The sequence below is a fragment of the Pinus tabuliformis genome, chromosome 5_2 (genome assembly GCF_031772625.1).
Source record: "Pinus tabuliformis cultivar Carrire ecotype Pingquan chromosome 5_2, CPIR1, whole genome shotgun sequence".
Taxonomy (NCBI): Eukaryota; Viridiplantae; Streptophyta; class Pinopsida; order Pinales; family Pinaceae; genus Pinus; species Pinus tabuliformis.
The window spans coordinates 246731456-246747755 of NC_142306.1; the positions used below are offsets into that span (position 1 = coordinate 246731456).

General features: G+C 32.8%; 1 protein-coding gene across 1 annotated transcript; it reads right to left on the reverse strand.

The window, feature by feature from the left end:
• Positions 1-6163: 6163 nt before the first annotated feature.
• Positions 6164-6928, reverse strand: LOC149158464 (carbon catabolite repressor protein 4 homolog 1-like). The gene has a single exon (XM_089433994.1). It carries the CDS (start codon positions 6926-6928, stop codon positions 6164-6166), a length of 765 nt encoding a protein of 254 aa, XP_089290120.1.
• Positions 6929-16300: the final 9372 nt, after the last annotated feature.

Consider the following 16300-nt stretch of genomic DNA (forward strand, 5'->3'; position numbering starts at 1 on the left):
TATGTTAAAAATTGAGAGAGAATTTTTTTAATGATGATGTTGGAAGAAAAAACCACTTTCCGTTTTTTAAAATTCATTTCCACCTGCTCGGAAACTGCATTTGTAAACATTGGCTAAAAACAAGCAAATCCAGGAAAATATGCTCGCAAAGATTCATCCGAATTTCCAAAACTGTAACATATTTTAGAAACATGAGAGAGGTTTTTGTAAACTAGGATCTTATCATAAGAAACCTCTTTTAATTTTTTAAAATTCATTCTCAGCGGTTTCTAAACCATGTTTCAAATTATTGTTCTTTATAGGAGAAAACATAATCTAACTGACCATGAAACAAACATGTGACATGGAGGTGGGGGATGATGTGGAGGCACATGGTTGGTGGAGATGAACTGGAGTCCGCAAGGGTGATGTGGAGAATTGACGTGGAGGTGAGTGGGGAAAATAGTCCAAGTGGCAGGCAGTGAGTGGTGCGAGAGTGACAACGACGTTAAATGTTTGTGGGAGGTGATATGAAAAATGGGTACACGACAGAAAGGGAATGGAGATTTAGTGGAAGTGAAGGGTGACATTAGCGGGAAGGCGGGTTATGGCAGGAACGGTGGAAACCGCTTTTGGAGGGGGGTCGAAGCTGTTTGGGGTATTAAACGGGGGGGGGGGTCTGAAATCATGAGGGGAGGACACGTTGTGGCGGGGAAACTAGTTTTCGTAACCCCCCCCCCACACACTGTTAAAGAGAATCATAATAGGAGGAGGGGTCTGAAAATACGATGGATCCATCCGATAAAAATGGTGATGTGATTGGAAGCTAGTAATATGTGAGTTATTTAACCACATACGACAAATCTCCATTTGTCGTTTTCAAATCTACACTAAAACAAAAGCCATAGTACTAATGCCTTATTAAAATTCGTTTAATCACATTTAAATGATGTGATTAATTTAATCTAATCATGCTTAATTATGCTCTAATGATGCATTTTCACTTGCAAGAATATTTCTTTATTTTTCTTAAGGTTTTGACATTTTTTTGGAAATAATTTACAACATGGAATATTATTTACAACATTTCAAACATAATAATGATCAGCTATAATCAAATGATCCTATAAAAATTATACAACCCTAACAAGAAATCACCAAAAAAAACCATCATCAGATTGGTCTCCATCCAAGCCTTCCAGGGCTTCAGGAGCATTTTTCCAACCAAGACTTCCAAAACTGTTAACTCAACCCACAACTTATACAGGGCTTCCAAAGTGTTTGTCCAACCAAGAATTCTAGGACTAGTAACTCAAGCGACCAAGTGCTTCCATAGCATTTTTCCAACCAGGGCTTCTAGGACTAGTAACTCAACCGAAGCTGTTACGGTGCTTCCACATCATTTGTTCAACCAAGGCTTATAGGACTAATAACTCAACCCAAGCTAAGGAAACATGAGAACCAAAAGAATCAAAACAATGAAAGTATATCGAAAATCACCATCCAGAAAATTACAAGGCTAGGAAATCCACTTTCAATCCAGGAAATCCTCCATGCCAGTGACAGATGACAATCAAGAAACCACATGCATAAGCCATGCATGCCCAAAACTAGTGAAGAAATAATACATGAAACTCGGTACATCCAAGAAAATCTGATGTAGTTGCTGATGTCGATGCCTTATTGCATTTTCCCACTCATCCTTTTCCTTCTTGCTCCAAGAATCCAAGTACGCCACACCCTCCAAGAGTGCTCCAAGAAAACTCTAAGTTTCCAAGAGTATGAGATAGATCCAAAACTGCCAAAGCAATCTAACCAGCAGACACACTAAGGATAGCCTAAACAGATGGTTCTGGTCGGGCACTAAATCGAAAGGGTTGGTTGTCTCTCTCGTCCACCGTTCCCAAGAGAAGACGGGGTGTTTTTGACATGTTCTTCGTGACCGAATGCTAGTCAGCATCTTTGGTGCCTTACCTTTAGCTACTTTTTTTGGGACCTACCTCCTGAGTAGTTAGCTTAGGCGATACTTTCTAACTGATCCTTATAAGCCTTTTTATGTATAAGGCCTCTATTTTCTTCATTTTCCATTATTTTCATTCATTTTCCTCCTCTCATGCAACCTGTGACCTTTCATCTCATTTTTCTCCTAATTTCCATTATTTTCCTTCATTTTCCTCCTCACATGCAACCTGTGACCTTTCAGCTACTTTTTCTCCTATTTTCCATTATTTTCCTCCTCACATGCAACGTGTGTCCTTTCACCTCCTTTTTCTCCTAATTTCCATTATTTTCCTTCATTTTCCTCTTCACATACAACTCGTGACCTTTCACCTCATTTTTCTCCTAATTTCCATTAGTTTCATAAATAAATGCGCCAAAATACTTTTTTTCCTCTTTAATATATTTTTACAACTTAGAATGTATGTCCCATCACCTGTGGTATTTATATATTTTTACATGGAATTTTCACCAGGGTTGTTACATATTTCCTTGAAAACAAACCGTATAGTTTTTTTTGTAATGAAAGTAAATGGTTTTGTTTGCCATATATTACACACCTAACCTATATGTCGTTAAAGGTCATGGCTTGAGTGCACCATTCCATAAGAAACTGTCAAGCCTACATCATTTATAACTTCCCTGGTATTTTGTACATTGTATCCTCTATTATATAATTTCAGGAAAACAACAAATTTTCAATGTTGAGATGCAATTCAGTTTATCAAGCCCCTGGAGTGGCTGATTAGAATTTATTACTTTTGTTATTATCATGAAACATTACCTTATATACAAGAAAGAGAACATTTTTTCAATATGAAAGGTATCTTGAAACCATGTAATGGTAAATAGGGGTAATGATTCTTTTCAAATTTAGGTGGTTCCCAATATTTGGCTATAACACATGTAAGAGTCTTACAATATTCTACTTTGTTTATTGTTTCACAGATGTATATATTAATATTTATTTACAACATTCAATTATTTCTAGGTCTATTTATATATATGTGCCTTTTTTTCCTTATATTATTTATTCATATATTTTTTTCACTTCACTTTGCACATTTTCTTAAAAAAAAGGCCCTGTATTTACAATTAAGCACTTAGGAATGGGTACATAAACTTTATTCTCGGGGAGATTTAGAGAAAATAATCATTCCAACATATTTACTTATGTAGTTTATGAAACTAAGTCTATCACGAAGCACACGATGGAGATAAGAAGCTCAAAACCAACAAGAATTAATTTTCCCACTAAGCAAATCTTCCCTCTAGCCATTCTCACATCCCACACAACTACCATGACAATGACAATGACCACACACACAATGGAGATAATATGCTCATAACGAACAACAATTAATTCTTCTACTCACCAAATCTCCCCTCTAGCCAATTTCACATCCCACACAACTACCATGACAATGAGAACGCACACAATGGAGATAAGATGCTCATAACCAACAAGAATTAATTTTTCCACTAACCAAATCTCCCCTCTAGCCGACTTCACATCCCACACAACTACCGTGAAAATGACCACATTTGGTCCAATGCTTATAGATCATAATGATATCAAAATTGTGGTTTAGCACAATTATAGATATATATATATATATATATATATATATATATATATATATATATATATATATATATATATATATATAACTTTGTATCAATGCATAAAGGTAAACTAAAATGCCTACATATGAGTGGAGTGGAATGCTACCTAGGGATAGTCATTGCACACTTTCTAAGAAAAAAAGGAATCATTGCCTTAAAAATATAGGATTATAGAATGTTCACTTAATTGTAGAAAGATACAATTTAATTTTAGTGATACATAATTTAGTTCTAGTGATAATATCCATTTAACTAAGAACATAATAGGAGAAATAAAAAAGAAAAAAATGCACAATTCTTTCTGTCTATCTAATTTTTAGTAAAGAAAAAATAAACATAAATTACGACACAATTTTACCGTGACTATCAAACAACAACAAGGAACATTTCATTTAATAAGGTTCTTTATTTTTCTATCTCAAGTTATGGTCATAACCCTTGAGATGCATATTTCCTTTCATTGCAGGTTTTCATGCGGGGGTGTAACTAAGCATGGCTACAATTGGGATGTGATTGGAAGAATGATTAAAGAACGAAGTGCACGGTCCTTCACCTCCTCCTCATCAATAATCTCTAGTAAACACACTGCCTTCAACTTCATGGCACTGTAGAACATGTAATCCAACATTCCATAAAAATTGCCTCGATGATTTCTAAAGAATGTAGTGAAACATGGCTCCCCTGTTGACCATCAATTTTCTCCAACAAGTCTTCTATGGGAACATTACATCAGGGATAGGAAAGATAAGCGTTTTCTTAAGGTATTGAATGAGGAAACTATAGTTTAATAGATGCTCGTAATCCAAAATTTCCTCCGGTAAGGGATTCTCTCAAGTTATGGGAGTTCAATTTTTTCAAGCTTAATTGATTGGGGATAAAACATAAAAAAATAATGTTATTATAAAATAGTTGTAATGATTTAGATGTTTAAGTTGTTGCTTATTAAATTCATTATAAAATAATTTTAACCATTTAGATGTTTTTAAGTTGTTTCTTATTAAATTAGAACTTAATCCAGTTAATCCAACTACTTACAAACACATTAAGAAATAATTTTTTAATATGATCTAAAATCAAATTAATCTTTGTTAAGTTTTAAACATGGTTAAAAAAGAAAAAATTGAAATCATATTAACATAAACAAAAAAGGATACAATCACGAAATAAATAATTCTAATAACTTAAATGTCGAGGAGGGAAAGGGAAGCCAAGCCTCTCAAAACCACTGAGGAGTGCTAATATAGCTACTTACCAACAACACAACATAGAAATTCCTAAGGTGATTTGAAGCAATGTTTCAGTGTTTTCATTTAAAATTTAGGAGCAATGTTTTAGTGTTTTCATTTAAAATTTAGGAGCATGTTGCTTTTATGAGTTAGGAATACGAAGGGAAAAATAAATTTGGAATTATATAGGATTATGAATAGTAAAATATTATAAAAATAAAGTTATAGAATTGATTTTGCTTTTTTATTATTCAAATATTCCAAAATTTGAGATTAACAAAATTATTTCAAAATTTGAAACTATATTATGAGAGATAAGGGGATAAGTTGTTTTACAAATTCTTTCCATTGTCAATTCACAAGAAGACAAACTAGACAAAGGCAACTGCATTTAGTTCGAACTTTAGCATTTCTCACCTATCTATAGATTTAGGGCTTTCATTTATTTATTTTTACTCTTATTTTAGCAAAAATACCATTTTATACTGTAATGTTCTCATACTCTACACAATGATTTTAGATGATTATGTTTTATAAGACACCAGGCATAAGAGTGCATCACAATATTGTGCTCTTTATGTTAATGAAAATCGATAAATAAATTTCTAGCTTTAAACATTTTATTGAACCATTAACATATATTTCTTTCAAGGCATTGTATATACTCCACAGATAGAGGTGTTGGGTTTATAGGTCAGGTGATTTGAAATTGGTACTTGAATAAAGATGAGAGGATGATAAGGTAAACAAAAAAAAATCATTTTTTAATAAAATTGAGTTATTCTCATACATTTTCAACTATATAATTTAAACTTATTTATATGGTTAATAAAATATAGAAATTTTTTTAAAGATTTAATTAATTATAATTTAAAAACATGAAAACAATTATATAGTTTAAACTTATTTATATTGTTAATAAAATAAATACACTTTTATTTTTCTTGAGTTCCATTAATTGTAATTCAAAAAACATGAAAATGATTGAAACGATAAAAGAAAAAAAAATACTAAAATAGAGCCAAATCAGCTTATTTTTTAAAATTGCAATTATCAAAACTATTGAAAAAATTCATATATATAGAATATATTTTTCAGTGAATCATAATGTTAGGATAACATGTTTTCAATAATCAAATTTCTAAATCAAAGGAGAATAATCACACTGTGAGAATAACATGATTTTAAATAATCACATCAATTAAAAGTCAAAATTAATCGAGGATTGATTCTATCTCATCTCAGCGATTTAAAAGCAGAAATTACTCCACAATTTTACAGCCACTAAGAACCAATAGCTAGGAACATTTGGCTTCCTCAGTGTTCTATTGGTATCAGTGGCTTTGGCGATAACTCTTCAGTTGCATATTTCCTTTTGCTGTTGGTTTCGATGTGGAGATATAACTAAACTCGGCTGCAATTGGGATATGATTGGAAGAATGATTAACCAAAGGAAGTGCACCGTACTTCACCTCCTCCTCGTCAATTAACTCCAGTAACGACACCAACTTCAACTTCGTGGCATGGTAGAAAATGTAATCTAACGTTCCCTGAAATTTCCCTCGGCTATTCTCAATGAAGGTAGTGAAACGCGGCTCCCCCGTTTTACCATCCATTTTCTTCAACGCGTCTTGTAGGGGAAGATTGCATCGGGAATAGTTAAAATAAGCTTTTGCTAAAGGTATTCTATGACGAAACATGAGTTTAATGGATGGATCATAATTCGAAATTTCTTCATGTAAGGGATCCACATAGCCTTTCGTAAGAAGTGAGTGGGGAGTGCTTCCGGACAAAGAATTGAAGTCCCCACATAGTACAACAGGAATATCGTGGACAAACTTCTCCAAATCTTTGAGCAAGTAGTAGACCTGCCATAGCTTTACATCACTGTTTTTAGGATTTTCATGGATGTGGGTATTGGTTATGCACAGACGTTCAATAGTTTTTTTTATGGAAAGGATGACATGCATGGCAATGTTGTCTTTATATCTCAAATTAATCGAACACGAAGTTATCAAGTCAAATTGATTCGGTTTATAAAACGTTGCACAACCATCAACAGTTGGAATGTTGCCTTCTCTCTGCTTTCGCTTAAACATCCCTTCATATCCTAATTTGGCCAATTCTGGATGGAAAAAATCAGAAAAATGGTTCTGTTGTACCTCCTCGAGGCAAATGATGTCAGGTTCGCACTGTAATATTTCCTTCAACAAGTTTTGTCTGCGATTTTTCCAACTGAGCGCGAATGGAGGACAGTTGGGGAACTACTCTGAAGTAGCATACACGTCTGCCAGAATGTTGTATGTCACAACTCTGAATGATGGACCCCTCAAACTTCTATCATACCTGTCGTTGGAAAGTTGAATCATTCGCCTTGGAACGGGGTGGGGAAATGGAATAACTGGCTCAGTAACGAAAAACCCGTTTCCTTCAATTTCTAGAAGTAATACCTACGTCCTGCGTGTTGGGTTTATAAGACTCGAAGGCATACAACAACATATGAGTGTTGTTTGGAGAAATGCATTCACCAACACTATGGACGCAATACCATCTCTACCTCCTTAAATCCTCATCATCATCGCTGAAATGACCGTCTACCACATCTTTTACAGACAGCGTTATATCAACAATAGGTTCTATGGAAACCCTTTTCAATTTCATTTTTGCCAATAACTGTAATTCCGCTTCGATAACAACAACTTCTCCAGCTTTAGTAGCGTTGTTACCCGTTTCAAACAAGCTTTCTTAGCCTTGCGACTTTGACTTCTTGTGAACTCAACTTTTTAATAACCCGTACCAGTCAACTTTTTTTTGGTTAAGATCGATGCTCTGCTCTATAAACGGAATATATGGATCCGTGCTTTTACCCGCTCCTCAATAAACAGAAGAGATGGATTAGTGCTCCATAAGCTTTTTTTATGTATAGCTTAAATATGTTGTACGTTAAACCAAAAAATCTATTGAACTTCGAGCTTGGTTAAAACGTCGGCATTTGGATAATTTAGGAAAGACTGAAATATTAAAAGAAAAACGTATTTTTGAAACGAAGTTTGTAGTCTTACCCGTATTTTGGCAACTAATAATATATGGCAATTGATGGAACCAACTTTATTTTGTTCAAGTTTATGGAAATGATTTTGTATATACTCCACAGATAGAGGTGTTGGGTTTATAGGTCAGGTGATTTGAAATTGGTACTTGAATAAAGATGAGAGGATGATAAGGTAAACAAAAAAAAAATTCCTTTTTTAATAGAATTGAGTTATTCTCATATACTTTCAACTATATAATTTATATTTATTTATATGGTTAATAAAATATAGACATTTTTTTTAAGATTTAATTAATTATAATTTAAAAACATGAAAACAATTATATAGTTTAAACTTATTTATATTGTTAATAAAATAAATACACTTTTATTTTTCTTGAAGTTTCATTAATTGTAATTCAAAAAAATGAAAATGATTGAAATGATAAAAGAAAAAAAAATACTAAAATAGATCCAAATCAGCTTATTTTTTTAAATTGCAATTATCAAAACTATTGAAAAAATTAATATATATAGAATATATTTTTCAGTGAATCATAATGTTAGGATAACATTTTTTCAATAATCAAATTTCTAAATCAAAGGAGAATAATCACACTGTGAGAATAACATGATTTTAAATAATCACATCAATTAAAAATCAAAATTAATCGATGATTGATTCTATCTCATCTCAGCGATTTAAAAACATAAATTACTCCACAATTTTACAGCCACTAAGAACCAATAGCTAGGAACATTTCGCTTCCTACTTGTGGCTCCAGACCATAAGTTCAACAAATCCTTAAAAAAAACCAATTTTTCACAAACAAATACACATATCTAGCCTAAAATTCATTTGATTTAAAGTCATATCACTGATAAGAAACTTAGAGAGATCCCTCTCATGCTCAGTAGGGCTAGCTACTGAGCTGAAGTGGTTTGAGGTTACCCTTGTCGATTTCCTTTTTAGCCTAGGAGATTGTAAGGACTAACATTTTTGGCACCGCTATCGGGGAACGAAAGATCATATCTTCCCTGGGAAAGAATGACAAGGATCAGATCTGATTGCTGATGGTGAACAGTGATCAGACACAAGAAAGGTTGTGCATCTTTCACCTGGTGACTCCAGTGTCGAAGAATCCAAAGGTTCAGAATTTTCATGGCAACTCCACTGTTCAAAAACCAGTAGTTTGAAGAACTTCTTGGTGTATTAATTGTTTTCAATATGGATTCAACTGCTCGAAGGTATGCTCCTATGAATCGAGCTCATATTCCTGGTTTTCCGAATCGAATTCCTTGTATAGATTGGCAAACAGGGATGCCAAAGTTTAAAGGTCAGGATGGAGAATATCTTAGTTTGCATTTCGTTAAATTTCATTTTCATATTCACAGATTAAAGACTAAGTTTCTTGAAGATTGCTTGATGAAGATTTTCATGGCTACCTTGGAGGAAATGGCGAGGAAATGGTATGAGAGTCTACCATCTACTAGTTTATATTCTCTAAAGGATTTTCATTCAGTTTTCTTTCAACATTATCAAAGCTGCAATTTTTCCTTATCAATGATGGATAGTTGTTTTGAGATTTCTGAAAATTTCATTAAATTTCTTGATAATTTATATGGGGATGAAGAATGTATGGAAGAATATATATTAGAAGCTCTTTATGATTTTTCCTCTCAACAAGAATCAACAGTTTCCTCCTTGAATGAAACAGACTGGGATCAAAATAGAGAAAGGCCTACTTTGATCTCGAAAATGAAAATCACCAATCCAATGTTGATTTCTACAAAAATCAGTTGTATCCTCTGTTTGAATATGAAATTGACCACTTTTTGAAAAACACATGTTACAGACCAAGTTAAGGCAGGTTTGTAGTGCTCACACAGTCAAGATTATGTGAGTGAAATTTCTTCCATTATTGAAAATGAAAATTAGGGTTTAAATGATGACAGTCATGAGACTAATGAAACTATACATGAATTTGTTGTGATTAAGCCAATTTGTGATGTAGATTTCTTGCAAGGAGATCAGCTAACAAAGATTGTTTTCTTTCATGAAAAGGATAGGGCTGACCTACTTAATCATCTTGAAGAATGTGTTTTGTTCAAGGATGATTTAGAATATGAAATGGAAGAGTATGAGTATGAGATAGACAGTATGCTAGAGATAGAACCATAGTTGCTCATGCTTGAGAAATTTGTAGCCAACACTCAGGTGGAAGAGAGCCATATTTCCCTATGCCTTCCTATGGATCAACAACCAAGTATTCTTTCAGATCAAAATGAAAGGAGTACTTGTATTTTTGTTGGATTTCAAGACAAGGTAACATTTCATATTTTTAAGGATCCTTACACTGATTTGTTGCAGCCATCTGGAAAGATGAATTTTCTTGTATTAATGGATCATGAGCACATGTTCAGTGGACACTTGAAGTTGCCTAGCTTTTGTTTGTTCTACCTGCTCAAGGAAAGTACAAGCAGAATTCAAGTAAGTAGCCACTTGTTGGATTGGTTACACTAGAGGGATCATTACACATGATTGTATATACATCTTCAGCAGGTGGGCAGTTATCATCAGGATTTGAAGCCCGAGGTGAAGGCCCTAAGATCCCGATGGTCTGCTGCCATAAGTAAGTTCAGTCAGTATGTTTTTTATAGTCAAGTCAGTCGGTTAGTTAGTCAGTTTTCAGTTTGAGTTTAGTCTTTTCATTATGACTCCATTTCCCAATGGATAAGGCTACTTGGTCTACGGTGTTCTTGACACCTCCAAGGAGCTGCATCCCCAGTTGGAGCCAATGTTAGTGTCAGTCAGTTCAGCCTGTCACCAGTGATCAAATATGCTCTTACAAGGTGTTGTTAGGGTGTCAAGTCAAATTTTTGTCATTTCAGTGAGTCTTCAAATAAAAATTTCGTCGTTGGTTATTGTGTCTAGGTCACTGCTGCTCCCTTCACATAATCATGGTCTTCATCACTCATCATGTTCATTGTCTTCTTCGAGGTATCATATCTTCATTTAAATGTCTTGGGTCATGAAATGGTTAAATTCCACAATTTAGGTCATGGTATAGGGTTTCACTTCGTGTGTCATCACGATACCATATGTTGCCAAAAGTATGTTCATCATGTGATTAAGTGGGTAAAGGGATTTAGCATCTTAGGGAAAGAAAAATAAAGGTAAAGGTAATATTTAATTTCAAATGAGACAATGTTGCAGTACACTACCTCGCCTCATCATTTCTCATAGGGACGTGTTTTCTTCAAAATATGTTTCTGACAAAATGGAGAATAATTTACAAAAGTGAAAGAGATTTTTGTCCATTATAGTCCAAGGAACAAAAACCTCCTTCCGTTTATGCACAGGTGTTACGATTTGAAAGAAATTCCCAAAATACACTTGCTACGGGAGAGTTGATGCACTTCTGGAGAGCTTGACTTCAAGACAGTTTTTTAGGGGTTTGAAGCAGGTGGTTGTAGTTCTTAAGGACTATATTATGTAGCTGACATCCTAAGATTTCCAATGGTACCTTCAGATTATTATTTGGATTAGTGAAAGGCATCCAAAATTTCTCTGAAAGTTGGCGCTTCTCTTTTGTCAGAGAAACCCTGAGTTTTTGGAGTGACCTTGGAAAAATCAAATTTACTCCCTCATGGAGTGTCCCAATTACATGCTTGAGGTGTCCATCTTATAGCATACTTCAAGAGATTCCCGACGAGCTATCAAGATCTTAATTTGGAGCAGTGTAAGGCCTCCAAAAGTGGTTTGGAAGAAGGTGTTGCGCTTCTATGAACTATGTTGTGCTTTGGCACTGCACGTAGGAACGCTGCGCTGCGCGTAGGACAGAGTGCCCATAAATCCTTCAAAACTCTCCCAAATCTCAATTTTTTCGCTTGCAAGCTTGACTGTATTGACTTCTAAGCCAAGGGACAAGTAATTACACCATCATTATCCCCCTTTTGCTTTTCCAAATTCATCTCATGTCAATGATTCTTCAAGTTAGGGTTTGTAGTGAAATTTGCATGGGAAATGATAGGGTGAAAATGCCCATCTTTAGCTTTTGGTTTCTAAAACATGTAAAATGGTTTCCTACACCTACATACATTTTTAATAAACCATTTTAACCATTCAATTCACCTCAAAACAAAGTTTTACCTCTCAAAAATTAAAACCCTAGCTCATTCCTAGAGGTTTTTAGGTATTTTTCATTACAAACCCTGCTTTTCCTCCTTGCAAGCAGATCACTCTTCCATTGTTTCTTAGGCGATACTTTCTAACTAATCCTTAGAAGCATTTTTATGTATAAGGCCTCTATTTTCTTCATTTTCCATTATTTTCATTCATTTTCCTCCTCTCATGCAACCTGTGACCTTTCATCTCACTTTTCTCCTAATTTCCATTATTTTCCTTCATTTTCCTCCTCACATGCAACCTGTGACCTTTCAGCTACTTTTTCTCCTATTTTCCATTATTTTCCTCCTCACGTGCAACGTGTGACCTTTCACCTCCTTTTTCTCCTAATTTCCATTATTTTCCTTCATTTTCCTCCTCACATACAACTCGTGACCTTTCACCTCCTTTTTCTCCTAATTTCCATTAGTTTCATAAATAAATGCACCAAAATACATTTTTTCCTCTTTAATATATTTTTACAACTTAGAATGCATGTCCCATCACCTGTGGTACTTATATATTTTTACATGGAATTTTCACCAGGGTTGTTACATATTTCCTTGAAAACAAACCGTATAGTTTTTTTTGTAATGAAAGTAAATGGTTTTGTTTGCCATATATTACACACCTAACCTATATGTCGTTAAAGGTCATGGCTTGAGTGCACCATTCCATAAGAAATTGTCAAGCCTACATCATTTATAGCTTCCCTGGTATTTTGTACATTGTATCCTCTATTATATAATTTCAGGAAAACAACAATTTTTCAATGTTGAGATGCAATTCAGTTTATCAAGCCCCTGGAGTGGCTGATTAGAATTTCTTACTTTTGTTATTATCCTGAAACATTACCTTATATACAAGAAAGAGAACATTTTGTCAATATGAAAGGTATCTTGAAACCCTGTAATGGTAAATAGGGGTAATGCTTCTTTTCAAATTTAGGTGGATATTTGGCTATAACTCATGTCAGAGTCTTACAGTATTCTACTTTGTTTATTGTTTCACAGATGTATATATTAATAATTATTTACAACATTCAATTATTTCTAGGTATATTTATATATATATATATATGTGCTTTTTTTTCCTTATATTATTTATTCATATATTTTTTTCACTTCACTTTGCACATTTTCTTAAAAAAAAAGGCCCTGTATTTACAATTAAGCACTTAGGAATCGGTACATAAACTTTATTCTCAGGGATATTTAGAGAAAAAAATCATTCCAACATATTTACTTATGTAGTTTATGAAACTAAGTCTATCACAAAGCACACGATGGAGATAAGAAGCTCAAAACCAACAAGAATTAATTTTCCCACTAAGCAAATCTTCCCTCTAGCCATTCTCACATCCCACACAACTACCATGACAATGACAATGACCACACACACAATGGAGATAATATGCTCATAACGAGCAACAATTAATTCTTCTACTCACCAAATCTCCCCTCTAGCCAATTTCACATCCCACACAACTACCATGACAATGAGAACGCACACAATGGAGATAAGATGCTCATAACCAACAAGAATTAATTTTTCCACTAACCAAATCTCCCCTCTAGCCGACTTCACATCCCACACAACTACCGTGAAAATGACCACACTTGGTCGAATGCTTATAGATCATAATGATATCAACATTGTGGTTTAGCACAATTATATATATATATATATATATATATATATATATATATATATATAACTTTGTATCAATGCATAAAGGTAAACTAAAATGCCTACATATGAGTGGAGTGGGATGCTACCTAGGGAGAGTCATTGCACACTTTCTAAGAAAAAAAGGAATCATTGTCTTAAAAATATAGGATTATAGAAAGTTCACTTAATTGTAGAAAGATACAATTTAATTTTAGTGATACATAATTTAGTTCTAGAGATAATATCCATTTAACTAAGAACATAATAGGAGAAATAAAAAAGAAAACAATGCACAATTCTTTCTGTCTATCTAATTTTTAGTAAAGAAAAAATTTACATAAATTACGAAACAATTTTACCGTGACTATCAAACAACAACAAGGAACATTTCATTTAATAAGGTTCTTTATTTTTCTATCTCAAGTTATGGTCATAACCCTTGAGATGCATATTTCCTTTCATTGTAGGTTTTCATGCGGGGGTGTAACTAAACATGGCTACAATTGGGATGTGATTGGAAGAATGATTAACGAACGAAGTGCACGGTCCTTCACCTCCTCCTCATCAATAATCTCTAGTAAACACACTGCCTTCAACTTTGTGGCACTGTAGAACATGTAATCCAACATTCCCTAAAAATTGCCTCGATGATTTCTGAAGAATGTAGTGAAATGTGGCTCCCCTGTTGACCATCAATTTTCTTCAACAGGTCTTCTATGGGAACATTACATCAGGGATAGGAAAGATAAGTGTTTTCTTAAGGTATTGAATGAGGAAACTATAGTAGATAAGCGTTTTCTTAAGGTATTGAATGAGGAAACTATAGTTTAATAGATGCTCGTAATCCAAAATTTCCTCCGGTAAGGGATTCTCTCAAGTTATGGGAGTTCAATTTTTTCAAGCTTAATTGATTGGGGATAAAATATCAAAAAATAATGTTATTATAAAATAATTTTAATGATTTAGATGTGTAAGTTGTTTCTTATTAAATTCATTATAAAATAATTTTAACCATTTAGATGCTTATAAGTTGTTTCTTATTAAATTAAAACTTAATTCAGTTAATCCAACTACTTACAAACACATTAAGAAATAATTTTTTAATATGATCTAAAATCAAATTAATCTTTGTTAAGTTTTAAACATGGTTAAAAAAGAAAAAATTGAAATCATATTAATATAAACAAAAAAGGATACAATCACGAAATAAATGATTGTAATAACTTAAATTTCAAGGAGGGAAAGGGAAGCCAAGCCTCTCAAAACCACTGAGGAGTGCTAATATAGCTACTTACCAACAACACAACATAGAAATTCCTAAGGTGATTTGAAGCAATGTTTCAGTGTTTTCATTTAAAATTTAGGAGCAATGTTTTAGTGTTTTCATTTAAAATTTAGGAGCATGTTGCTTTTATGAGTTAGGAGTACGAAGGGAAAAATAAATTTGGAATTATATAGGATTATGAATAGTAAAATATTATAAAAATAAAGTTATAGAATTGATTTTGCTTTTTTATTATTCAAATATTCCAAAATTTGAGATTATCAAAATTATTTCAAAATTTGAAACTATATTATGAGAGATAAGGGGATAAGTTGTTTTACAAATTCTTTCCATTGCCAACTCACAAGAAGACAAACTAGACAAAGACAACTGCATTTAGTCCGAGCTTTAGCATTTCTCACCTATCTATAGATTTAGGGCTTTCATTTATTTTTTTTTACTTTTATTTTAGCAAAAATACCATTTTATACTGTAAAGTTCCCATACTCTACACAATGATTTTAGATGATTATGTTTTATAAGACACCAGGCATAAGAGTGCATCATAATATTGTGTTCTTTATGTTAATGAAAATCGATAAATAAATTTCTAGCTTTAAACATTTTATTGAACCATTAACATATATTTCTTTCAAGGCATTGTCTATACTCCAGAGATAGAGGTGTTGGGTTTATAGGTCAGGTGATTTGAAATTGGTACTTGAATAAAGATGAGAGGATGATAAGGTAAACAAAAAACAAAAAAAATTCCTTTTTTAATAGAATTGAGTTATTCTCATACACTTTCAACTATATAATTTATATTTATTTATATGGTTAATAAAATATAGACATTTTTTTTAAGATTTAATTAATTATAATTTAAAAACATGAAAACAATTATATAGTTTAAACTTATTTATATTGTTAATAAAATAAATACACTTTTATTTTTCTTGAAGTTTCATTAATTGTAATTCAAAAAAATGAAAATGATTGAAATGATAAAAGAAAAAAAAATACTAAAATAGATCCAAATCAGCTTATTTTTTTAAATTGCAATTATCAAAACTATTGAAAAAATTAATATATATAGAATATATTTTTCACTGAATCATAATGTTAGGATAACATGTTTTCAATAATCAAATTTCTAAATCAAAGGAGAATAATCACACTGTGAGAATAACATGATTTTAAATAATCACATCAATTAAAAATCAAAATTAATCGATGATTGATTCTATCTCATCTCAGCGATTTAGAAACAGAAATTACTCCACAATTTTACAGCCACTAAGAACCAATAGCTAGGAACATTTCGCTTCCTCAGTTTT